At 40.0% G+C, this 27,743-nt stretch overlaps 1 protein-coding gene across 5 annotated transcripts in view; it reads right to left on the reverse strand.

Annotated features, from left to right (window-relative positions):
- LRRC6 (leucine rich repeat containing 6) overlaps window positions 1–27,743 on the reverse strand; it is a 123,412-nt gene that overhangs the window by 70,970 nt on the left and 24,699 nt on the right. For 4 of the 5 annotated variants that reach the window (XM_023222935.2, XM_023222937.2, XM_023222926.2 and 1 more), the window contains exons 1-3: window positions 22,696–22,838; window positions 8,739–8,906; window positions 4,207–4,284 (exon numbers count right to left, since the gene is read on the reverse strand). In XM_023222935.2, coding sequence (XP_023078703.2) covers window positions 4,207–4,284; window positions 8,739–8,906; window positions 22,696–22,705 — 256 coding nt within the window. In that variant the 5' untranslated portion in view covers window positions 22,706–22,838. Of the gene's footprint in view, window positions 1–4,206; window positions 4,285–8,738; window positions 8,907–22,695; window positions 22,839–27,743 lie in introns of those variants that run through there. The other variant, XM_023222951.2, reaches the window with a different exon arrangement.

Here is a 27,743-nt window from a genome sequence, read left to right on the forward strand (position 1 = left end):
ATGGATGATGCTGGAAACCATCATTCTCAGCAAACTAACACAAGAACAGAAAACCAAACACTGCACGTTCTCACTCATAACTGGGAGTTGAACAATAAGAACACATGGACACAGAAGGGGAACATCACACACTGGGGCCTGTCGGGGGTTGGGGGGCTAGGTGAGGGAGAACATTAGGAGAAATACCTAATGTAGATGATGGGTTAATGGGTGGAGCAAACCACCATGGCATGTGTATACCTATGTAACAAACCTGCACGTTCTGCACATGTATCTCAGAACTTAAACTAAAATAATAAAAAAAAAGTATGGCCAAATTAAAGAGTTAACTGTAGATGGACTGAACTATAAAACAAACAGGGATGAAAAGAAAATTATTATTTGGAATTTGAATCTGGTGAAATATTTCAAAATGTACAATATCAACAAAAATGGATTTTAATAAAAGATGCAAGTTAAAAGGCACAAAAGATCAGTATAATACTACTAAAAATCCAATTGAAAGAAGTTCTTGGGGAGATTTAAAAAACACAAAAGAAAGTTATTGGAAAAGATAATAGGTAGATGGATGGATAGATGGAAGAAGGAAGGGAGGAAGGAAAGAAGAAATGGTAAAAACATAACTGTCAAAAAATAATTCTCTATCTGGGAAAACTCCCCTTCAAAAATAGAAAATAAATTAAGATATTTTTCGATAGACAAAAATGAGAGTTTTTCACTAACAGATTTATGCTACAAGAAATAGTAAACAGTGTATTTCAGGCTGAAATGAAAAGACACTAGGGAGAAACTCAAATTCATTTAATAAAATAAGAACAATTACTAAAGGTAACTATATAAGTAAATATAAAAGACAACATAAATTTATTTTTGTTTGTACCTATTTTCTTCTGCTAAATTATTTAAAAGATGACTGCAAAAAGAAATAATTATAAATCTATGTTAATAGGCATATGATATATGAGGACATGATATGTGACCATAACAGCATAAACGAAGAGAGGGAAACTAAACTATACAGGAGCAAAGTCTGTATACTATTGAAATGAAGTAGGTATTAATTTGAACTAGATTGTTATAAATTAAGATATCAATTTTAATTCCCAGGGAAACCACTAAAAAAACTCAAAAATAGACACATAAAAGAAAGAACAAGGGAATTAAAATGGTACACACAAAAATAACAAAAATGAAAACAGTAATCCAAAAACAGAAGAACAAGTTGGATGTAAGATATATAGAAAACACATTGCAAATAACAGACACAAATTCTGCCTTATTGCTAATTACATTAAGTGTAAATGGCTTAATCTCTCCAATTAAAAGGCAGAGATTGACAGGATAGATTAAAAATCAAAATATGATTCATCTATATGTTATTTAAAGAGAAGCATTTTAGATTCAAAGATAGAAATAGTTGGAAAGGTAAAAGATAGGAAAAGTTATACCATACAAATGGTAACCAAAAAGAAAAAAGGGAGAGCTGGAGTGACTATATTAATACCGGACAAAATAAACTTTAAGGCAAACATTGTTACTATAGACAAAAAATGACATTTTATAATAATAATAACATCAATTCATCAAAAAGATAAAATAATTATAAACATATATGCACCTAAGAGCAGAGTCCCAAAATACATAAAGCAAAAATTGACATTATTGAAGAGAGCTAGAGACAATTCAACAATAATAGTTGAAGACATCAGTAACCTGCTTTTAATAATAGATAAAACAAATTAGACAGAATATCAGCAAGGAAATAGAAGAGTAGGAAAGAAAGAAACAAAAGGCTAGACCTAACAGGCATATTTAGAGCATTAAACCCAAGAACAGCAGAATGTACATTCTTCTCAAATGTACACAGAACAGCCTCTAGGATAGATCAAATATTGGGCCATAAAACAAGTCTCAATAAGCTAAAAGTAATTAAAATCAAAGAAAGTATTTATTTGACCTCAATGGAATGAAACTAGAAATCACTAAAATAAGAAAATGTTGGAAAGTCACAAAGATGTGGAAATTAACACTGCTATGTAAGTGATGGGTTAAAGAAAAAAAATTGCAAAAAAAAAAAAATCAGAAAATTCTTTGAGATGAATTAAAACAAAAGCACAACATATCAAAACAGATGCAAAAAAAGTAATGATCAGAGGAAAATTCATATAATTTTATTTATACCTCCATAAAAAAGAATGACTCAAATCAATAACCTAATTGTCTGTCTTAAGAAACTAGAAAAAAGAGAAAACACAAAGAGAAAGAAATAATAAGATTACAATGGAAACAAACAAAATAGAGAATATAAAACAATAGACAATATCCACAAAATCAAAAGTTGGTTCTTTGAAAAGATTGACCAAATTGACAAACTGTTAGCTACACATTAACCAGAAAAAAAAGAGAACACGCAAATTTAGTAAATCAGGAATGACAGATGAGACTTTACTGTTGACATTTAAAAAAAATGAAAAAGATGACAAGGGAGTAGTAAAAACAACTGTATGGTAAAAAACGAGATAACATAAGTGAAATAGACAAATTCTAGAAAGACATAACCTTCCAAAACTAAGTCAAGAAGAAACAGAAAATCTGAATACACCTACAACAAATAAAGAGATTAAATTAATAATCAATACATTTTCCCAAAGAAAGGTCCAGGACCAGATGGCTTTCCTGGTGTATTCTAACAAATATTTAAAGAGGAATTAACACAAATTTTTTACAAGCTCTTTGAAAAAAATCGATTAAGAAGCACTCCTCAAGCCATTCTATAAAGGCCCATACTCTCCAGACAGTGAAACCAAAGACACTTATAGGGAAAACAAACAAACAAACAAACAAACTACAGACAAAACTAAGAACAATTGTGCCTCAGAGGTCACCATCACGAAAGTTGAAAAGAAAACCCACAAATTGGAAGAATATATCTGCAAATCAAATATCTGATCAAAGTCTAGCATCTAGAATATATAAAGTACACTTACAACTTAGCAGTAAAAAGACAAATAATATAACTAATTTAAAAATGGGCCAAAGCTTTGAATAAACATTTTTCCAAAGAAGATATTCAAATGGCCAGTAAGCACATAAAAAATGCTCAACATCATTAGTCATTAGGTAAACGCAAATCAGAAGCACAATAACATACCACTTCACACCTATTAGGATAGGATGGCTACTATAAAAATAAACAAAAATATCTTCCTATCTTAAAAAATATTGTTTACAGAAAGTATTAGTGAAGTTGTGTAGAAATCGGTACTCACATGGACTATCAGTATAAGTACAAATCGATACAATAAATATTTTGGAGAACAATTTGGCAGGATCTTTCAAAATATGCTGATTTAAATGCAGGAATTCCATTTCTAAGTGTCTGTCCTAGAAAAAACTGTGCACATATACACAAAGTAAAATGTAGAAGGAGGCTCACTGTAGCCATGCTTTTTATAGCAAAACACTGGAACGCACCCAAATGTCCATTTGCAGACAGATGGTTAGATAAATCAGTCTACAATGATTCCAGTACGTAGCCCCACGCCCCCTTTCCTGGATATCAAAAAAGCAAGGTAATTGTAGGGAAAAAACTAATTTTCAAAACAATACTCATAGTATGATACCATTAATAGAAAGCAAAATGAAATAAAACCACCCTGTATATACCCAAGTGTTAATTCTGGCTACCTCTGAGGAGGCTAGGAAGGGGTAAAGTGGACTTCCATTTTTGAATTTACATATCACCTTATTGCATGATTTTTATAAGAAGAATAACTACAAGATGTATGTAAAATGTTAATTTTAAAAGCATACCTATTTTTATACAAGACCGTTTAAATCTAACTTTTTTCTTTTTTGGGGGGGCGGGGACAGAGTTTTGCTCTTGTTGTTCAATGGCGTGATCTCAGCTCACTGCAACCTCCACCTCCGGGGTTCAAGCAATTCTGTATCAGCCTCCTGAGTAGCTGGAATTACAGGTGCATGCCACCACACCTGCCTAATTTTTGTATTTTTAGTAGAGATGGGGTTTCATCATATTGGTCAGACTGGTCTCGAACTCCTGACCTCAGGTGATCTGCCTGCCTCGGCCTCCCAAAGTGCTGGGATTACAGGAATGAGCCACCTCACCTTCTAGAAGATCACCTGACCTTCTAATTTTAAATTTCAATTTAATTCATAATAGCATAATAGAAGAAACATTCTTACCTTCCAAGTTTTCTATTTTTTCAATGTTGTTTAAAGCTAAATTCAAATATTCAAGTTTCTTGAGTTTGCTAACATTTTCTGAAATACAAGATAATGTAATTAAGATATTAATATTCAAAATAAAGACACTTTTATGTAACCTATTACTAAAATAATGAAGAAAATCTAAAGATTATTTTTATGGTTATCAAAACCATGTTGCTTTTCCAAATCTATACCTGTACATCAGACATGGTGGCTGCCTAAGGAGGACCCATTTCTCCCTCCATCCTTCCTGATGACACCCAGTTTTGCTCATGTCTCTACCTAGCCCTAACTCCAGGCAATTAGGTTTAGCCAAGTTGGGCCAGTGCACGACAATCCAATCTCTCTCGCTAGTGATGGCTCAGGAACCTAAGTTTAAGCCAAACAGCCCACGGCAGTCTCTTGACAACTGTGTGATACAGGAGAGGACATGCACACCCAGTGCTCCTAATCAGATAAAAGGGAAGGATCTATATTCCATGCTTGGGGGGTTCTTATCTCTATTTCCTGCTGGATGTGAATAAGGAATTACTATCTCTTTTGATACTTATACTCAATCATAAGGGAAGCAGCTGCAGGACAAAGCCTGAGAGCTGGTAGAGCAGAGAGAAGGAATCGACCAACCCTGTCTGATTCTGGAGTCTGCTCTACCTCTAGACTTAAAGTTGGGTAAGATAATTGATTTCCTTACTGTTCTGCCACATTTAGTTGGGTTGCTTTGACTTGAAACCAAAATCAACCTGATACAGAATTATTTTATTTAATAAACATGAAAGCTCATACAGGCAAAACAACAAGCATAAACAAGTCACAGAATTGCTGCAGAATGGGGCCTTTGAAAAATAGTGAATAATACCATAGCAAGAGTGCTTATCACATGTCACACAATGTTCTAAGCATTTAGTATATATTACCTTATTTAATCCTCATAATAAACTTATGAGGTCAAAACTATTGTCTCCTTTTTACCAATCACAATGCCATGGTACAGAGAATTAATTCACTTGTCCAAGGTTAAGTGGTAGAGCTAGGAAATTTGACTTCAGAACCTGGAACTAAATCATTGTAGTACACTTTAAAAGAGCAGTCCTTTCTAAGATGACAGGAATGTAGAAAACTTTGCTAAGGAATGTGCACTGGGGGCAGCCTCACTCAATTAGTGCATCCTCTGCCCATTTCTCAGGGGTATCATGAAGCTTAAACATGGTGATTTATAATCATCACCCTTATCACTACTAATAGTTAATCTAAAATGTACAAAACATCATGTATTTGTTTCCATAGACCTGAACATAACAGTTCACATCTCTGAATCTCAATTTACGCATTGTTTAAATGGAGGATTTGGGGGGAAAAATTACAAACGTTTCTCTCAGAATTTAAATTATTCTAAGTAATCCTAATGTTTGAAAAAGCTCTTTAGAAACATCTGAGCATTCAAGAGTCAAAGATAAGGAAGTTTCTTTTCTTTTTTTTTTTAAGTGACGGAGTCTCACTCTGTTGCCCAGGCTGGAGTGCAGTGGCACAATCTCGGCTCACTGTAAGCTCCGCCCGCTGGGTTCACGCCATTCTCCTGCCTCAGCCTCCCGAGTAGCTGGTACTACAGGCACCAGCCACTATACCCAGCTAATTTTCGTATTTTTATTAGAGTCAGAGTTTCACTGTGTTAGCCAGGGTGGTCTCGATCTCCTGATCTTACGATCCGCCCACCTCAGCCTCCCAAAGTGTTGGGATTACAGGCATGAGCCACTGCACCCAGCAGATTTGGAGGTTTCTATGTGCTAAGTAAGAACTATGAGAGTCTCATCCACATCCTGAACAAAATACTTTATTATTGTTAAAATGGCCAGCCCACAATAAAATACCTCTTCAAAATAGGATTTCCCTTCCCCACCTTTGTTATATGCATCACCCTCTAAAGGCTAAAGGAGTCATATGATAGAAAAGTAAGATTTGCTCAGGGAGGGTTTCCTAAGTTAATTTCTCAAAACCACAGGGCCCAACTTGGACAGAGAGGGAAAAAAAAGGCTCTGAAGGTCAAAATGGAAGAGCCTCTCGGGTAGTGAAAAGGGACTCTGAGTTCTAGCGAGACCGTTCTAGAAATTGTTCTCATTAACTTTGCAGGCCCACGAACTTGGAGTAGACCCTCTGCCTTCTGGGATTTAAGAAGCTCTGTGGCTCTCAGCTTGGCCCAGGCATGCAGCCCATTGGGAAGCTGTTGCAAGGGTTGATTCCAGGAGCCCACAGGTTCTGATTCAGTAGGTCTGGGGGCAGGGCACTTGACAAGACCCCACATGGCCTCTGGGCTCCCTCTTGGGTCACCTCTAAGCAGCACCTTCCTCCGCAGACCATCTATGTCTTCCCGTGGGCAACAGGGCTTTAGGAAAGGCAATTGCTTCACAAACTTCTACCTCAATGGCACAAGAGCGAGTCTGAATCCTAGAGGGGTGGTTTTACTTGCTAAATAAGTGCCTAAATGCCTATGGGTGGAGTAGCCTGAAAAATCCCATTATTAGGATTTAAAAGAGTGTTTAATTTAAGAGTACTTTGGAAGCAAAAATTTAAGCTTTCTCACAGCTCTGAAAAGGACTGAAATACCATGCTCCTAATTAGTAATTGTGATGGACCCAGCTGTGGAGATTAAAATTTTGGGAACTCTTTTAGATCTGTACAATTAGAACCGTTCTTTCATGCCCCCATGCATAAAAGCTGGTGGTTTTCTGTAATAGCCTTTTTAATTGAACAATGTGCCAGAGTTTCTAATTTCTGGTCAAGTTAAAGATGCCAAAAATAATTAACTGAAAAAATACAGAGAATTTTAGTAAATCTTCCAAAAATGATGCAAATCTAGGCTTTTTGCAAGCCTGAAGCCAATTTTCAATTATCCACAAAACTAGAAGCAACTACATCACCAGGGTTTCTCAACCTCAGCAATACTAGCATTTTGGGCCTCTTTCTTGTGGGGCGGGGGCGCATCCTGAACCCTGTAGGATGGTTTGCAGTATTCCTGGCCTCTGTACACTAGATGCCAATAGCATCCCCTCCCCATCCTCCCATACACATGCGACAACTAAAAATACCTCCAGACATTGCCAAATGTCCCTGTTGTGAACCACTGCACATCACCATGGGAAGTTAAATATAATCCTGCAAGCTGACCTCTGGGTTCTCGTGCCACGGCACACAGGGGTTGGCACTCACTCTGCCTCATCAGCCCTGACTCCATCCCTTTTCCTCTAACTCCATTGGCTTCTCCTTTCTGTTCCTACCTTCATTTGGCTAGCCTGGAGACACTGGGGTAAATGATCAAATTGATAACAGCAGCAGCACAGCAGCTATCCTGTAATGAGTGCTTACCTCATGGTGAGCAAGTGCTAAGCATATCATTTCATGTAATCCCTATGCCAATTTATACATTAGGCATTATTAGCCATTTTACAGATGGCAAAACTAAGACTTGGGCAAGTAACTGACTTGTCAAATTTCACACTGCATAGAGGGAGGCGGCACAGGCAGTGTTCTGACTCAGGTCTACCTGATGCCAGAGCCTGTGCTTTCTCTTTCTGAGTCCTGGGGATTCTCCTTCTGTGTCCATGTGGCAGGACCTCCATTAGAGTAACTCCACACGCCTCCCTTCCCTCTGCCCTTTAATTCATCATTCTTCTGTGAGAGAAGTCAGGTGTGGTGGGGGAAGGAAGACCAACTTATCTGATAGGTTAATCAGGAGAAGAAACTGAGCATGCCCAGTCCTACCCTCTTTCCTGGTTTCTGGGACCTTCCTACCAGCAGACAGCACATGGTCTCAACCTACCTCCTGACATAAAGCAAAGGCCCACCTGGGTAGGAGAAACTTGTGGTTGTCCAATTCTGCATGTAACTGGGTGGGTAGGTTAATTCTGAGGGCAATATTAGCAAGCCCACTTGGCTGCAAGTCTAAGCCACTTTCTTAGAAGAGCTTTATTAGTTATAATGCTGATATTTTTATCTTCATTGACCTGATTCCTGCATTTACCTCTAATTTCCATTCCAAATTGGAAGCCCCTCAATACCCAATACTGAACCCAATGTGTTGCACATATATGGTCACAATAAATATAGCAAAACTAGCTATTGAATTCTGCAGTAACCTGACAAGGACCCCCTCAATTCTCATATAAATTCATCTTGCAGTGTGATGCAAAATGATGACAAATACCTCCTCCCTTTCAAACTTAAAAAAAAAAAAATTTAGGTCTGATGTGTTCTCTGTCCTTTTAGATGATCAGGTCAACCAATGTGTTCCTCACCTTTACCTGCTCTCCTAACTTCTTGTTGGAAATTGCTTTCACTACACACAGAAATGTTTAGGCAAATGCCCCCACACACAACCACTGAGAGATGGCTGTGTCTGTTTTCCCATGGAATTCCTTTTTCAGGGATTGTCTTCTTCTAAAAATAACACAGCACTTTCCAAAGTTCTCTCATTCACAATGTTAAAGAAACCATAAGAACTAAGTACTGAAACTTACCAATTTTTCCAATAAGATTATTTTGAAGATAGAGAATTTTTAAATCACGGCACCATTTATCAATGTGTTCTAGTCTTTCTATTTCTTGCTGATGCAAGGAGAGTTCCTCCAGGGAAAAAATGACACAGTCATTGTGTTCAGCATTCCGTCTAATAAGATCTTCTGTGACTGGAAGAAAATGTGTTACATATTACATTTCTGTCCCCATTGTTCAATATAAGATTATTGTGTTGTTAACACATTTGTTTTTTTTTTTTAATTTATTTTATTTTATTTTTTGCAGTTAAATGTCAATTCTTCAGGCCCAAGCGATTTTCAAAGTGAAAGAGAAAATGGTATCTCCTGGAGTTTTTGTGATGCCACGATGTGAATCAGAGGGAAGAAGAAGACATGATGATATTATATTTGCCTTTGAATGTGAAGGGTCTACATATATTTTGCTGTATGGATGGAGATGGAGTTGAGAGTTAATGGCTATAAAACTGTTTACATGGAATCTTATGATGGTACCATGTTAAAATGGATGAGATCCACTAACTAATCTGAGACAGAGCAACTTGTTACTGAAAGGCACAACTGGGCTGTCAGAGGGCAGAAATATGAAAGCATCTTCCACCATTCAGAAGATAAAGGTCATGGGTCATTCATTTAACCAATGTTTGTTAATTTAACTGAAGCTTAAAAGAAAGAAAAGGAATGCCTTAGATTTTGCACAGCAGTCTTATAAAGCAGCCACCACTTGTTGTGTTTCCAGGAGAAGTGTTTTTGAAAGCCGCTCACAGGAGGAGGTATAATAGGAGCTCCCATCCCTCTGACACGAGTGATGTGTTGCCCTGGGTTCGCCTGCCACAGAAGGTCAGCAGTATATGATGAAGATGGCGCCAGGAGACTGGACATAGCGCTATCTATGGTCCACAGTAACAGCCAAGCACAAGATCATGAATCATCTTCATAAAGATGCACTGAAACCAAAGAGGTAATGACAAGTAGGAACCAAGCATTTCCCACTGCCACTAAAAATGGTGTTTGTTGAACCCTCACATCTTCTGTAGGATGTGGAAATATTATATGTCTACCCCAGAAGGTAATAAAGACTCACTGTCACTTACAAGGTGCCAGGTACTATTCTAAATGCTTTGCATGTATTAATATATGACTATCTGGAGTTACTATTGCCATTTGTCAGATGAGGAAGTAAAGCACAGAGAGTTTAAGTAACTTACCTGGGTCTTGGTGATAAGTGTTAGAGCTAGGTTTTAAATTCACAGTTCAGTGCCAGACCACTTGCCCTTAACCACTATGCCCCACTGCCTCACGCGTAAGCAAATAACAGCCTCTAGAAATTCCAGGTTTCCTGAAGGTGCAGACTCCTCTAACTGAGACAGAGTTCTTCACAGCAACTTCTGCTACCACATCTCTATGTCACATCCTTAAAAGTGGAGTTTGCCTTTTTATTAAATGTAAAAACATGTACAAACTTGATCATTCATGTGGAGTTAGCTAAACTCTGTGCTACTTTCAGTGGTAGGAGATACGGGTGCTTGCAATGACAGTTCTTTGGAAGAAGGACCAGAGTAATGTAGGGGTTGAGAGATTTAAACACCATACATGGGGAAAGTCCTTGCTGCTCTAAGCCTTGGCTTAACTAACAGGCAGAAATGGTCACAAATCAGATCCTGGTAAGGGACAGCCCAAAGCACCCACGAAGGAGGCTAACAGCACACCACCACCAGTCTGGCTCGCTGGGACCCTTGCCGCCAGCACCATTCAGCTGTCCCTGGAATTTCATTGATGGTTTGCAAACCAGCTTAAATAGAGTGCTATAATCAAGGAAAAGAGAAAAACCAAACCTGTAAGAGAAGAGCATTAAAACTACTCTCTATATTCCTAACCAAAGTTGGTTCTAACAGCTTAAATCAACTGATAATGAATAAATGGGTACAGCCAGAGGATAGAGCAATGCTCCCATGTAAAGTAAAATGTATAATCTGTATCTGTTATTTGCCTATAAGAATTATCTTAGCAAGGATGCAACATGGGTCAAGAGGTTGAGATGGCAAACAACCCTTGTTATCTGTACATTTAACAAAATGTGGAAATTATTGACCACTAGTAATAAGACCCTCAATGACTAACAGTATATCTGTAACTTAAACTACTCAAATCCATAGAGCAAGGGGGTGGATTGTTGGAGGCCTTGCTACTATTAGAACGGGAGTCCATGGGGCCAGGAGGACGTGCCCATCCAGGGCCCAAGTCTTCCTCTCTGGACCATGATCCATGGAGGGAATGATGGGATTCTCTGTCCAAGGGGCTCCAAGTCTTACTCCAAACCTTGCAATGGCAGTTTCTCCAGGTTCATTCCTGAAGACAGACCATGATATCAGGTACATATCCCAATGCCTAGGGGTGTCCAAGGATCAGCTGTTTGTCAGGGAGGTGGATGGCATGGATGTATAGGCTGGAGTGTCCATGCTCATACATGGGCGTGAGGGGACAGGACAGAGTCAGAGATGGGAAGAAAAGGGAAGAGAGGGCCAGAGGGCAAGATTTCCCCAAGCCCCCATGCTCTGTCATAGAACTCCAGCATAGGAAATGCAGCCCTCGGGTGGTTATGAAAGTATACTTGTTAAGGGAGGAAGGATGTATTTTATTTAGCAGTTTGGTTTATAACTTGATACATAGGCCTTTACTTATACTCTTGCCTCAGATTCTGGCTGAAGCCTTAGTTTTGTATCCATATTGAAGATATAACCTAATTTGAATTCCAAAGGAGCTGTCATCCACGCTTAAGTCAAATGTGTGCAGGGGACTTCTGATAGCATCCTAAGCATCACTTGGTCTCTGGCCTCATATTGCCATGTTGGACTTTCTGACTCGCAGGGCTGCTCAAGGTATCACAGGCACTCTAGTCTACACTCTGAAGGTATCACAGGCGCCTCTAGTCTACACTCTACACTTTTCCAAATTGCCCACTCTTAAAGATTTGCAGGGTTGACAAAGTTTCTACCGATACCAAACATCCTTGTAGTATTCTTTTGCTATACCTCTGAACATTTAAGAAACTCTTTTTTTCCTCTGTTGAGACAGGGTCTCACTCTGTCACCCAGGCTGGAGTGCAGTGGCACAATTATGGTTCACTGCAGCCCAGGATCAAGGGATCCTCTCACCTCTGCCTCTTGAGTAGCTGGAACTACAGGCATACGCCACCACACCAATTTTTTTTTTTTTTTTTTTTTTTTTTTTTTTTTTGTAAAGACAGGGTTTCACCATGGTACCCATGTTGGTCTCAGACTCCTGGACTCAAGCGATCCACCTGCCTTGGCTTCCCAAAGTACTGGGATTACAGGTGTGAGCCACTGCGACTAGCTAAGAAACTCTCTTCATCAAGGTATTATGTGTGTAAAATCGACCACTTCATGCAACTGTCAAATCTTCTCTTTTGAAGGCATGTGGATATTAGGAAAGAATTATGTTGATTCATACGTTCTAACCATGAGACTGAAGATGAGAAAAATCCCTATTAGTTTAAAGAGGTGGAGTAGTTTAAAGAGGTGGAGTTTAGGGAACCTCCCTTAGCATGAATAACTAAATTACACACACACACAAAGGAAAGAAGAGGCACAACAGAGAAGTTTGCCTGGACAGCAATGATTATATACAATTAGGATACATTAAAAGAAAATGGAGAATCACAGAGGAGGAGAGAACTGTGAAGATCTGGAATTTCCCAGCAGACCTTTTCTAAACCCTCCTATTACAAGCAAACTGCCATGTGGCTTACCGTTTTATAGCACGGAGGAAATTGTTGTTACACAATGCTGCTTCACCTGTAATGGCAAACATCAGAACAAAAACCAGAGCTCCCAAGAAGAAATGTATAAAGATATCTACATGGTGCATGGAGATTATAGTGTTTCATGCTTTCGAACAGGAAAGCATTTTCAGTTTTTTAGACTATCTAATTTAGAGCAAACATTCTTTAAGTCCAAGGAGCATTATTTGCCTTTAGAAATTTCTACTCCAAATAATATAGCACTGCACTTACATGAGATTATTCTAGAGATTTAAAAATGCTTTGGGAAGACATACAAGTGCCCAAAAAACCTAAAAAAAAGCTCCACATCACTAGTCATCAGAGAAATGCAAATTAAAACTACAATGAGATACCATCTCACACCAGTCAGAATGGCTATTATTATGAAAGTCATAAAATAATAGATGTTGGCAAGGATCCAGAGAAAAGGGAACACTTATACTCTGTTGGTGGGAATGCAAATCGGTTCAACCCCTATGGAAAACAGAATGGAGATTTCTCAAAGAACTAAAAACAGAATGAACATTCAACCCAACAATCTCACTACTGGGTATCTACCCAAAGGAAAATCAATCATTCAATCACAAAGACACCTGTACTCATGTGCTACTGCAGCACTATTCACAATATCAGAGTCATGTACTCAACCCAAGTCCCCATCAACAGCAGATTGGATACAGAAAATCTGGTACACATACACCATGGAATACTATGCAGCCATAAAAAGAAAAAAAAAAAAAAAAAACATGTCCTTGGCAGCAACATAGATACAGCTGGAGGTCATTATCCTAAGTGAATTCATGCACAAACAGAAAATCAAATACCGCATGTTCTCACTTACAAGTGGGAGCTAAACAGTGGGTACACAAGGACATAAAGATGGAAACAATAGACACTAGGGATTCCAAAATGGGGGAAGGAGGGGAGGGAAGGGTTGAAAAATGACCTACTGGGTATTATGTTCACTATTTGGGTGAGGGGTTCACTTGAAGCTCAGACCCCAGCATCATCCAATACACCCATGTAACAAACCTGCACATGTATCCTCTGAATATAAAATTAAAAACAATAATACATAGTTTGAAATAGCTAAAAGGACTATATTGAAAGTTTCCAACACAAAGAAACGATAAATGTTTTAGATAATAGATATGCTAATTACCCTGATCTGATTACTATACAGTGTATGTATGGAAACATCATAATGTATCCCACAAATATGTACAATAATGTGTCAAATGAAAACAAAATTAAAAAGTTAAATAAAAAAAGATATAAACTCTGCCCTTGAGGATTTTCAGTCCAGAATTAATAAGAGGCAGTGACAACAGTGCAAGATGAATGATGAGCTTGAGAGAAGAGCTGGATACTGTGAAACACCTAGGAGGAGCACCCAACCCAGCTGCAGCTTCAGAAGCAGGGAATGTTGACAGAGATGCACAGCACACATGAGAATTAACCTGAAAAAAGGAAGAGAGTAGAGCAGAAGAAACAGCACAGTGCAAAGGCCAGGGAGCAAGGGTATCTTCATTCACTTTGCAGCAAGAATATAGTGAACATACCTTCAGTAATGATGTTGTAGACACAATGGCAGACAGTCCTTACTTTCATGGAGGTTGCCTGGTAGAACAGGCAGAAAAGAAGTACGGTGTGCATACCACTGGGGTCATGTGGATGGTCTGGGATACCCAGAGCTTCTAATCCAGTCTTCGGAGAAGATGGAAAGCCCCCTATCTTCAGCTGAGACATGGAGGATGAGTAAGAATATTCAAGAGAATGGGGCAGATAAAAGACAATTCCAAGAAGCAAGCTCAGAAGAAGAGAGGGCATAGAAGATTCTGTAAATTATGTGGCATTCATTGTGGCTAGAGCAAAGCATTGAAGGAATCAGGAAATATAAAAAAGCTAGGCAAGTTTGAGTCCACTGTAAAGAGCCCTGGAGAGCTAAGGACTTAGAATGAACTTGTACTATAATTTAGTACCGGAACGTAACCTAAGGGATGCGGTGTGTAGTGCTGTCATGAAAAGATGATGTCAAATCTTTGCCCCACCATTCTCTACCTGTTTATGATACATAGATTTGGGCAAAACTGCTCATCTATTTTCAGTTTTCTCATCTGTAAACTGGAGATAATGTTAGTAATTATTTCTTAAAATTTTTTTGAGGATTAAATAATTAAGTAAAGCCCTTAGCACAGTGCCTGGTATACAGTCATTGGTCAATAAATGTTAGTTCCTTTCCTTCTATAAGTATGTAAATAAATAAATAATAAAATGCTTTGGAAGCATTAATATGTTATCATAAGACTATTTCAAGAGAAATGGTATTATAGTACCTATTATGTGGTATGGAAGAAAAATATGCCAAGGCACAATATAAAACATACTGCTTTCACTTCCTTATTTTAGGAAATTTCAAATAGCAAAATATAAGATGCAGACGGGTGAGTGCTAACCAATACCTGCATGACTGGAGAAATAAGTACTTGATGAAGGATATTGACAGTTTCAACCACAGATACATACTCCCCTCAGTAAAAGATGCAGTGAAGGGTTCCAAGGGTTTAATCAAAACACATCCAGCTCACCTAAGTTTCTTTCCAATTCGTTAATATGAATGGGTTCTCCAAAATTTGAGGGTGTATCAGTAAAATGATTTTGCAGGGAGCAGAGACAGAGGGCACGGTGAGGAGGTTTCTGGGACACTGGGGGCCATCCTGCTGTGTTTGCTTCTAAAGTTTTTCATTACATTGAGCAAAGTTCTAAAAACTCCCAAAGCCAATTGGTGTTCATTCCTTCAGGCTTTACATCATGTTTTATAAGTAACTCTTTTTCCCTGCTAGATTAGAATAAAATCAACCAATATGTATTTATTGAAGATTTTGTAGCATTTTCAGACATATTGAAAGACCTATCAGATATGTACATAAAATTGAGATTTAATAGAATGAAGGGGTTACAAATGGGTGAAGGTCACCTCTTGCAGCATCTAAAACATGTTTTAACCATTTTCAATGGAAACTCTTAAAAGCAGGATTGTACACTTGCCTGTCTTTTCTTGCTGACCCAGGCTCATCATAATTTGTGGCAATAGCCATATTGCACCCCAGTCTAGTGATATCTTTAGGGACTACTTAGTAGAGTGTGCTACTCAGAAGCACTAAGTGCTATGGGGCACTGAGAGAACCACATAGAAAGTACGATGAGTGCGCAGGAGAGTGATCAGTGCTACTGAGAAAGGGGAGGTCAGAAGAAGCTTCATGGAGGAGGAGTCTGAGCTGAATCTTTTTTTTTTTTTTTTTAGACGGAGTCTCGCTCTGTTGCCCAGGCTGGAGCCCAGGCTGAGAAAGGGGAGGTCAGAAGAAGCTTCATCATGGAGGAGGAGTCTGAGCTGAATCTTTTTTTTTTTTTTTAGACGGAGTCTCTCTCTGTCGCCCAGGCTGCAGCCCAGGCTGGAGTGCAGCAGCGTGATCTCGGCTCACTAAAAGCAAGCTCCGCCTCCCAGGTTCACGCCATTCTCCTGTCTCAGCCTCCAGAGTAGCTGGGACTACAGGCACCCGCCACCACGCCCAGCATTTTTTTTTTTTTTTTGTATTTTTAATAGAGACCGGGTCTCTTAATAGAGATCAAGCCACGATGGTCTCGATCTCTTGAACTCGTGTTCCACTCACCTTGGCCTCCCAAAGCCCTGGGATTACAAGCCTAATCCACTGCACCCGGCCCTGAGCTGAATCTTTAAATGTGAGTAGATGTTTGTTAGATAAACCAGGAAAGGGCATCTCAGGCCATGGTGGATGACATGATGCACTTCTCAGGTCCCTCTTCAAAACTGAAGGATTAATTCCTCTAGCTGCTGGGGGCTCTATTGACAGACAACTCTCGGCTGCCCACCTTCTTCGTGAGTTGCCTCAGCTGAAGAGATTGTTCAACCAAGGTCATGCCCTTTCCTTTCCCGGGAAAGCCCACATTCAATGATGTAGGGGCTGTAAAGACCCAGTTCTTCACCCCAACTTGGGCTAATTAGAAGGTTCATTCCAAGCTCAGATCTCCTGGTTGGTTTCCTAAGGCCTTTGTTAGACACATCACAGCCCAACTTCTCCCTCTGCTCAATTTTGATTTCTTTCCTATCTACCCCAACAATGCTCCCTAATAAACCTCCTGCATGCTAATTCCCACCTAGATATCAGCTTCCTGAGGAGCCCAACCTGGAAGAGTTGATACCAGAAGTGGTGCATGAAAGCAGATGCTAGCTAAGATAGGATTTTGGAGTCAGATTACAGGTTGCCAGAGTGGCAAAGACACTGTTATTCCTGGTAGGCAGAACATAGATAGTGCCTGGCCCAAGGCAGATATGCAATTGTAAAGACTTGCCCTGGTGTTGAACAGAGATAGGATACAAGTAGAAGGGAAAGTACTAGTAAGTGTAACATGTCAGGTGTTAGAGAAACTGTAACTTAAAGAATAATTATATTGTATCATATAAAGGCTGCTGCTAAACACAACTAATCAGGAAAGGCTGACAGAGGAAGTGTAAAACCAGAGGACTGCATTGGGAGCACTATGAAGAGGTTTTCATTTCCTGAAACCAGAGGACAGAGAAAGCTGAGGGCTAGGACCAGTACTTCATCATAAGATTAGCAGTGACATCAGGTCCTGGACATAATAGAGTAATAAAACAGGGTTTACTCTCTAGCCAAAATAACTAAAAATCTATACAAAACATACAAAAGTAATTTTTAAACTTGGGCATAAGGAAATAAAAAGGAAAATTAGAAAGTATTTTGAACAGAATTAAAAATTACACACAAAAAAAGCAACATATCAAAATTTGTGGGATACAGCTAAAACATTACTTAGCGGTAAATGTATAGCATTAAATACTTATAGTAGGAATAAAGAAAGGTATCGAATATTGGCTTCCACTTTAAGGATCTAGAAAAAGAACAAATAAAATCCAAAATAAGCAGAAGAAAGTAAATTATGAAGATTATAACAGAAATCAATGAAATGAAAAGCAGAAAAAACAGAGAAAAATCAATAAAGATCAAAGCTGGCTCTTTAAGAAAATAAAATTGGTAAACTTTTAGTCAGACTTATCAGCAAAAAAGAGAGAAGATACAAATTGACAATATTAGGAGTGAGAGAGGTGACATCATATGTATTCTACAGATATTAAAATGATAAAAAATATAAGTAACTTTATGCCAATAAATTTAAGAACTTAAATTAAATGGGTGAATCCCTTAAAAGACACAACTTACAAAAGTTCACTCAAGAAGATATAGATGAGCTGAACAGCCCTGTATCTACTGGATATGTAGTTAAACACCTTTCTTTCCACAAATAAAACTATGGCACAGATGTCTCATTTGATTACCTCTACCAAGAACTTAAGGGAAAATAATACCCCATATACACAAACTCTTGTAGAAAATTGAAAAGGAAAATACTTCCCATTATATTCTATAAGGCCAGAATTACAACCAATCAAATGCATTACAAGAAAAGAAAACTACAGACCCATGTACCTCATGAACACATATGTAAAAATCCTAGGCAACAAATTTAGCAAATCAAATCCAATAGTGTAATACAAAGATTATACATTATAACTAAGGGGGGGATTATCCAATGTATACAAGATTGATATAATGCTCAGAAATCCATGTGACACACAATATTAATAAACTAACAAAGTGATAATGTCAAGAGATGCAAAACAGCAGTTGACAAAATCCACCATCCATTCCTGATTTTAAAAAGACAACAACTCGGAAAACCAGAAATAAAAAAGAACTCAACTTGGTAAGGAGCATCCATAAAAGACCTATAATCAATATTATATCGAGTGGAGAAAGACTTTTCCCCTAAGAATCAGAAAAAAAGACCAGGAAATCCATTCTTTCCTCTTCAACATTATACTGAAGGTTCCAGCAATAGGCAAGGGAAAAAAAGTCATTCAGGTGGTAGAGAAGTAGAATTATTTCTATTTGCAGATGATATGACTGTTTACAGAGAACATCAAATGGAATTCACATAAAAAGCTACTTGAATAGGAAAGTTTGGCAAGATTGCAGAATATAAGATCTATATGAAAGAATCAAGTATACTTCTATATATTAACCATTTACAATGCCATCAAAACTATGAAGTATTTAGAGATAAATCAGAAAAATACGTGCAAAGTCTGTCCATTGAAAACTTCAAAAATATTGTAGACATTTTGTAAGAGCTAAATAAATGGAGATATATCCCTTGTTTTTGGGTCAGAAGATTCAATATTGTTAAGATGCTCATTCTCCCCAAATTGAGCTACAGATTTAACACAATCCAGGTCAAAATCCCAGGAGACTTATTTTTGTACAAATTGACAATATACTACTCAAATTCATATAGAAATGCAAAGGATCTGAATACCTAAAACAACTTTGATAGATAAAAAAAAATTTAGAGGAAAAACACTACTGGATTTCAAGACTACTTATTACAAAGCTCCAGTAATCAAGAGAGTGTGAAATTGGCATAAAGGAAGACAAATAAATCAATAAATCAGAAAAGAAAGTCCAGAACACACATATACGTGCCACTGGTTTATCCAAAGGTTCAATTCAATGGAGAGAGCATAGTCCTCAACAAGTGTTGCTGGTACTACTGGATTTCCACATTAAACACACACACACACACACACACAACAATTTAATCTACATCTCACATCATATACAAAAATTGAGTCAAATGAATGATGGAATACTGTAAAACCAAAAATTATAAAATTTCTAGAAAAAAAGAGAAAAATCTATGTAAACTTAGCAAAGGTTTCTTGGATATGACACCAAAAGCAAGATCTATAAAATAATAAATTAAACCTCAAAATTTAAAACTTCTTTCAAAATAAGAGAAGGAAAATATAAGCCATAGATGGGGAGAAAATATTTGCAAATCATATATCTGATGCCTTATATCCAGAATATATAGAGGACTCTTAAAACTCAATGATAAGAAAACAAATCAATGTATAAAATGGGCAAAATACCTGAAGACATTTCACCAAAGAAGATCCATAGATGACAAAGGTGTCACAGTAATACAAAATGCATTCAATAATATAAAATTTAAAAATAAAGACACTAGATCTTCTCTAAATCACCATATACACCAGATTAAATGCACAGAGAGGAACTAATTCATTTTCCTCTCGTCACCCTCCCCAGGCTCAGTATTGGTCCCCCTCAGCAGACACGAACACCAAAAATAGCGGCCTCTTCCACTTTACATGAGAATTTGCACCATGACCTCTCTTTTTCTCACCAAACTGTCTCTTACTCCTAAGAGACAATACAGCAAACATATACAAGAGTGCGGGCTCTGCTTACCATCCCAGATGTACCACTTACTGTGTGGCACTGGGCACGCTGCTTAACCTCTTTGTGCTCCAGATTCCTCATCTGCAAAATGGATACGATGATACTAGTGACTACCTCAAAAGATTTTTGTGAGAATTCAATGAGTACACACACACAGAAACTTTCAGAATACTGACTAGAAGGCAATAAGCAGCTCAATAAGTGTGAGTGAGCTATTATTATCATCCTTTCTCAGGGGCCCAAATTTCTCCTCCAGCTGTAGGAAGCTGAGAATTGTGGAAAGAGCAATGAAAGCCAGGAAGCTTGTATCCTAGGTCCAACGTCTCTCCTGACTGAGGGGATGTGACATTGGCTGAATCAATGTTCCCCTTCTCATCTCTAAAATGAACAGGTACACTAGATGATATTTTGAGCACGGACTCTCAAAAACCTGTACTAATGACATCCCTGCATATTTTTCTGGAAAATACAGGAAAGGCAGTGGAAAAAAAAGGCACACAGGAGCAGTCAGGAGATGTCAGCAAGAGGCAGAAGGCCATTTATTGGGAAGCATGGGAGAGAGAGAACACGTAAAAAGGGTTTGTGGCACAGCAAAAGAGGACCACTTTCTCCACCCACATCTTTCAAATCTGTCCACTTAGCCTCAGTCCTGTGGGAGGCAGTGCAGTGTAATGCAGGACCCAGAGGAAATCTTCATGGGTTCTGTCCCCAGCACTGACAGTTACTACGTGATTTACTCTCTGTGCCTCACCTCAGAAATGGAGATGTCAGTAATCCTTCCCTGCCTTAAAAGGCTGCTGGGAAGATCAAACAGGAGAATGAAGGTAAAGCATGTTAACCAAGCCTGGCACATCAGAGCTACTCATTGGAGGAGTGCTTGTCATCTGTCCTGCTGCCATGACCTCAGTTCAGTCTACTATCTCCCACTCGATCTCCTACAGGGCCAAGCCATGCCCGTGAACAAAACCTTTTGGTTTCCCTGTGGCTCTTTTGATAAATTTCTAAATCTTAAGTACAAAACCTGTATATACCGATCCCTGCCTACCTGTCAGGCCCCGCTTCTCTCTTTGCCCTTCACTCCTTCTTTCTGTCTCACACCAGCTCCTGTCAGTGACAATTAGCCACCAAGAAGCCCTGTTCTTTCTCACCTTTGGGCAATTCACTGTGCCCTCCTGTTTCCCTTCCAGACAGCATCGCTTCCTCAGAGAAGCCTCCACCCACCTTGAGGTTAGGTCCCCTACCCATGCCCTCAAGGTGCAGGCACCCCTCTCCCTCCCGGCTGTAACCACCAGGCTTGTGTTTGTCTTCTCTCTCCCCAGGAGGGTAGGCCTACATCTGTCTCCTTCCTTACTGTTTCCTGCATTCACTACCTGACTCAATGTAAACACTCCAATGCAAGTCTGACAAGTTAATGATTTAACAAATGAAAGTGGACACGACTCAGAGAAAGAGGGCAAAGGAAAATTCACGACATAAAAAAGCTAATGAGAAGAAGAAGGAAAAACAAAAAACAAAAACAAACAAACAAAAACAACTAGGGTGAGACCAGGGCATGGGGAAACAGCCCTGAGAAGATAGGAAGAAATATCAGCAGCTGGTTTAGGAAAGGAGTTCTAACATCTACAAATCACTCCCCCCACCCCGCCCCTCCCACTTGCAGGCTGTCAGGTCTTCCGGGGCAGAAAGCCCATCATCTGGAGCAGTCTCTTGATTTAAAAAGAAGTTAATTATGACATTTTTACAATGATAAGTGATCATTTAGGTGGAGCTGTACAAAACTGCCATATGGGGAGCTCAAAAACGTTGTTGATATCAAAATGGTTCATCCAATATTAATAACTTACCCGCATCACCTTGCAGTCTGTTAGTATATTTTTTAAGAAACACGTTTACGAGCGGGCGCGGTGGCTCACGCCTGTAATCCCAGCACTTTGGGAGGCCGAGGCGGGTGGATCGCCTGAGGTCAGGAGCTCGAGACCAGCCTGGCCAATATGGCGAAACCCCGTCTCTACTAAAAATACAAAAATTAGCCTGGCGTGGTGGCGCACGCCTGTAATCCCAGCTACTCAGGAGGCTGAGGCAGGAGAATTGCTTGAACCTGGGAGGCGGAGGCTGCAGCGAGCTGAGATCACGCCGCTGCACTCCAGCCTGGCGACAGAGCAAGACTCCGTCTCAAACAAAAATAACAACAACAAAACACATTTATAACACTTACTGTGTCTAAAACAGTACTAGGATTGCCTTTATTTTGGAGATGAAGAAGCTGAGGCCCAAGGGGTGAAGTCACTCGCTCAAAGTCACAGGAAGAGGGAGGACTTCAACCCTGGCTCCAGAGTCGGGACCCTCCACCGCTAGGCTACACTGCCTTACGGAATGAGTCCGAAGATTGCGGCTTGGAGACAATGACTGGCCCACGTTCACAGCGAGTAAGGAGCCGCTTGGCCGGAACCCGGTGTGTCTAACGCCAAATACCCTGCACCTTCCCCGACCCCCTTTCCTGGAGTCCAGTGCCTTTCTGCCTCTTCCTCTGCTTCCCACGGCCCTGCCCATTTTACAGATCAGGAACCTGAGCTGGAAAAGGCCAGGCTGCCCGGCCAGTCTGCAGAGGACCTGGCGCAGCCGGGGCTGCGGGGCGGAGGGCCGGGTGGGGCTGGGGTCCGCCCGGGCGCCGGGGAACCGACAGCGCGGGGCTGGTGCCGGCGACAAGGATCCCACGGGACCCGGGACGATGTCCACAAGGGGAACGATCGAGGACGGAAGGTGGAGGGGGGCTTACTCCAGCCCATGGCGCCTCTCCAGTTCTCTGGCCCCGCAAGCCGGACCCGGACCCCGAAGGACGCTTCTCACCCTTCACCTCCCCTCCTCAGCGCATCCCTGTTGGAATTCGGGAGCCATGGCAACGGGGACTCTACGGCGGCCGCACGGGGCCAAGACACGCCGTGTTTCCTGAGCTCCGCGGAGCAAGCGGAGGAGACTGCAGTGAAGGGGCTCAGCAGACAGGGGCTCTCCAACCCAAGCCCAGTCTTCGTCCTCGTCCCACCTCCGACTTGCCACAGACTGCTTCCCTCTTCCAATGGTCCAGACTGAGCAAAGAATCAGGACGCTCCTCTTTCCTGTGCCTTCCAGACTTTTTCCTTTTTGTGTTTGATTTAAAGCTGTCCAGAGCCAAGAGATCTGGATTTCGCCCCCTACTCTACCAGCGGCGTGACCTTACACTTACTTCTCCTCAGTTTCCACATCTGTAAGATGAGAAGTAATAACCTAAGAGGATCACTGTGAAGCTTTAATTAGATAATTTGAACGAAGGAAGGACACTAAAAACAACAGGCTCACTATAAAGGTTCGTTGTCATTGTCATACTCCAGTTTTTTAAAGTCACTCCCCAACACCCATTTCCGGCTAACAAGTTTTCCATAAACGCCACCCATTACCCCCTCCATCAATTTCCCTATTCTCCACTCTCTTAATTGTAAAATGTAGGAAGTATATCTCCTACAGCCCCACACTTCCCTCACGTTTCCTCAGACCCTTCTCCAAAAGTCGTCGTAAACAGTATGGAGTGCGTGCTTCTCATCTTGCTATGTGTATTATGTTTGCATTTTAAAAGAAGATTCCTCGAGCAATGCTGAGTGCAAAGAAATTAATTTTTCTAGCAAATTGCTGTTAAGTATTTACAGCTGGCAGTTATTAGAGTTTGCCACGTAGAGACAAGTTCATGAACTTGGACAGAGAGGCAGGAAAGTCTAACAGAGTGAGGTGATGGGGGAAGCAAACACATTAGTTTGACAATAAAGAGAGCTACATAGAAGGGATCTTCAAACAGTAAGAATAAGAGATTAGATCGGGGGTAATGGGGGCCTTAAATGCCAGGCCAAAGGAATTGAACTGGAAGAGTGGGATTTCAGGCACTATTTCCCTGAATATTTGGATTTCCAAGGGGAGAAATATTTGGATTTCCAAGGAGACCTCCCAAAAGGCACTCAAACTATAAACTTGCCTGACATCCACTATTATTTTTCTGAAAGCAGGTTACTGTGAGGTGAACAGTGTTAGCTCTGGCATTGGAAACATAGATTAAATACACAGATTTATTACTGTGTGACATCGGACAGATGACTTCACCTTCGAAAGCTGAAACTTCTCTATTTCCACATGAAGATGACAATATGGGTAAGTATCAGTGGCCGTGCCACTGACAGTTCTGAGTGCTGATGTCTGATTACTCACAAAGGAGATAAAATGCTATGAGCAGCAGGCAAGTTTAGCAGATACGCCTGTGCTTGAATTGTGCATTTTAACAACAAGGGGTTCATCAAGGCTAAAAAGGATCTAGCTTTTGGAAGGAAGCTGCTACTGGGTAGAAAGGTTAGTTTCTAAGCTGACAGAGGCATCAGGTCAGGCCTACTATAAAGGATCTCAGCTTGCAGTGAACTAGGATTGTGCCATTGCTTTCTAGCTTGGGTGACACAAAGAAACTATGTTTCTTAATAAAAATTTTTAAAAATAATAAAAATAAAGGATCTCAGCCTCTGGATCAGGAGACAAAGGGAGCCACTCCAGACCGCAGAAAGTTCTCAAGAGCAATTGCAACCCAGGTGTTTGATATGTTGGCTCTAAGCTTCTATCCTCATTCTCAGACCTACTCTTTTTTTTTTGACCTAAAAAAAGAAACTGAGGTAAAATTAATAGGTTGAGGACTGAAGCCTGGGAAACACTGGGAAGTGCTCTGCAGAACAAAGTTGAGGTTCCAGTTTTAAAGAAAAAAGGACTAATCAGGAGAGGGGTGACAACGAAAGTTGCTTGTTAGGAATTCTCACTGGTTTACAGAAATAACATTGGTTAGTTATTGGCTGTACATTGTTAAACTACGGGGAGTGAGTTATGATGTCCAGTGTACAGCATTGTTAGGTTAATTTATAGCCATCAGTGGCAACACTCAGTCTAGAGACTGTATGGCAGGCAACTTTGAAACAATTACTTAGCTTAATGGGATGGGGGACTGGAACTTGACTGCTGTCACATTTCAGTGCCTCTCTGGGCCTGATAATTTACAGGGGGCTCCCATTCCTCAGATAGAAAGTTTATTTTCTTTCTCATCACTCTTGAACTCTCAATCTTACTCTTAAACTCTCTAGTTGTCAAAGGGGCTGCTGTGGTTTGAATGTTATTGTCCCTTCCAAAGTTCATGTTGAAATTTAATCCCCTGTGTAGCAGTATTAAGAGGCATGGCCTTAAGGAGGTGATTGAGTTGTAGGGGCTCCACCCTCATGAATAGGATTAGATGCCCTTATAAAAGAGCTTGCCAAATGGAGTTCACCCCTTTCCGCCTTTTCGATCCCTTCTGTCATGTGAGGACAGAGGGCTCCTTTCCTCAGAAGAATGCAGCAATGAGGCACCATCTTGGAAGTGGAGACCAGGCTTTATCAGGCACCCAACGTATTTTTATTTTAGACACAGAGTCTCAGTGTGTCACCCAGGATGAAGTGCAGTGATCATGGCTCACTGCAGCCTCGAACTCCTGAGCTCAAGCAGTCCTCCCACCTCAGCCTCCCAAGTAGCTGGGACTATGTGTGAGCACCGTCATGTCTGGCTAATATTTAAAAAAAAAAAATTTTTTTTTTGTAGAGATAAGATCTCACTGTGTTGCCCAGGCTGGTCTAGAACTGCTGGCCTCAAGATATCCTCCCGCCTGGGCGTCCTAAAGGGCTGAGATTACAGGCGTGAGCTACTGCGACTGGTGCCTAGTGCCCTTATATTGGACTTCCAATACTGGACTTTTATCAAGAATAAAAATTTATTTTTATTCTTGATAAATGACTTAGTCTTAGATATTTCATTATAGAAGTACCAACAGACTAGGACATATGTCTTTAATTTTTTTCCTGTGAAATTTTATATCTGTGGGACTCAAGCATTCTGTTCATTCATTCGTAAGTGAATAAACAATGAGGCTGTCATTCTACTGGAGAAAAATCTCTAAGGTATTTTTAAGCGCTGTGCGCTCAACACTGCCCATGTACTTTGAAATTACTAACTCAATTATCACAGTAACCCTCAAGTACGTCATATTGTCATGAACATATTACAGATTAGGAAACTAAAACCCAGTGATATTCTTTTACTAAAGCATGGTGAATCAGAATGTTGTGCCTAAACCTTAATTCTATACGGCATCACTTTTTTAGACTGAGAGCTACTTGAGGCCAGAGAGGGAATTTTGTTGTTGTTGTTTGTTTGTTTCCATCCCTGAATCCTAGCTCTCAGCACAATTCCTGACACTCATTGGGTGCTCAATAAATATTTGTTGAATGATTGAATGAGTCGGTGAGCCAATTTCTTCAAGAGCTTGGCTGTCCTGGGTGTAAGGCCCACATCTTGTCACTTCAGTAGGATCACCAACCACAGAGGTGTCCCTGCTCTAAAGAGATCTAGCAGGTTTACCAGGAAGGGTACCTTATTCTCTGGTCATTGGACAGTTCCTTTTCTTGGGACCTTTTAACCAAAATCTAGAATAAGATCTGGTTCCAGGGGCAAGGTCTTGACAGATCGTCCGGACGCTCTGGTGGAGCAGTGTTTGGCTCTGTGTCCCCACCCAATTCTCCTCTTGTAGTGCCCATAATTCCCACATGTTGTGGGAGGGACCTGGTGGGAGGTAAACCATGGGGTGGGTCTTTCTCTTGCTGTTCTCGTGATAGTAAATGGATCTCACAAGATCCGATGGTTTTAGAACTGGGAGTTTCTCTGCACAAGCTTTTATCTTTGCCTGCTGACATCCACATAAGATGTGACTTGCTCTTCCTTGCCTTCTGCCATGATTGTGAGGCCTTCCCAGCCATGTGAAACTGTAAGTCTAGTTAAACCTCTTTCTTTTGCACATTGCCCAGTCTCAGGTATGTCTTTATCAGCAGCATGAAAACAGACTAATACAAGCAGAGAAAAGCTTTGGATGATAAAGCAGAGAAATCAACAATATCTTCTTTGCAGTTTGTCATGGGCCAGGCTGGGCTGGTTATGATGTGTCCTTCCTCAACCCAACATCACAGTCACTGTGTTTCTTAGAAACATAGGACCCAGGGGATATGAAGGACATGTGTACAGTGTGCTGTGATTTTCACAGTCCACTGACAGGGAGAACAATCAGGAAATCACAATGTGACAGCTTTAAGTAAGTCAAGTTCATTTCACTCAAAGTGAATGAAAGAGTTTAAAGAGTTGTGACGTGTGTCTGTTTATGCAAATCATTGTTCCAAATAGACTTATTTCTTTGACTCTTGAAACTATAACAAGATGAGCTGTGCTTCCTGAAAAAAGAGTTGTGACATTTCATGTATACAAGTAGAAAAAATAAATCTTAAAAAGAGTTTTTTTTTTTTTTTTATTAATTCCAGTAACAGCAAAATAGTCCTCCTACTTCTTTTATGCTGGATAAATTCCAGGGACATTGGCCTAGAAAGCAATTTAGTTCTTTTATTTTCATTTTAAATTGTATAATTTCATATTTTTTATGATGTGTAACCAATATTGTGACTAGAATTACACCATACTTTGCATTTTTTTCTTCAGAAAAGTTTCTTCATTGCAACTTTATGAAAGGTAAACCAACCTCCCAAGTTTACCAGCACCACTACAAGTCTCAGTTCCTTCCTTTCATCCTCCTGTTCCCTTATCCCTTTTTTCTTACCCCTTTCCCCCTCCTCTCTTCCCTTCCTTCCTTTCTTTTTTTTTCCCCTCCCTTCCTTCCTTCCCTCCTTGGTTCATTTCTTCCCTCCTTCCTTCTTTATTTCCATTAGCATGTTTTTATTGAGTGCCTTCCATATACCAGGC

Source organism: Piliocolobus tephrosceles, chromosome 7 (genome assembly GCF_002776525.5).
Source record: "Piliocolobus tephrosceles isolate RC106 chromosome 7, ASM277652v3, whole genome shotgun sequence".
Classification (NCBI taxonomy): Eukaryota; Metazoa; Chordata; class Mammalia; order Primates; family Cercopithecidae; genus Piliocolobus; species Piliocolobus tephrosceles.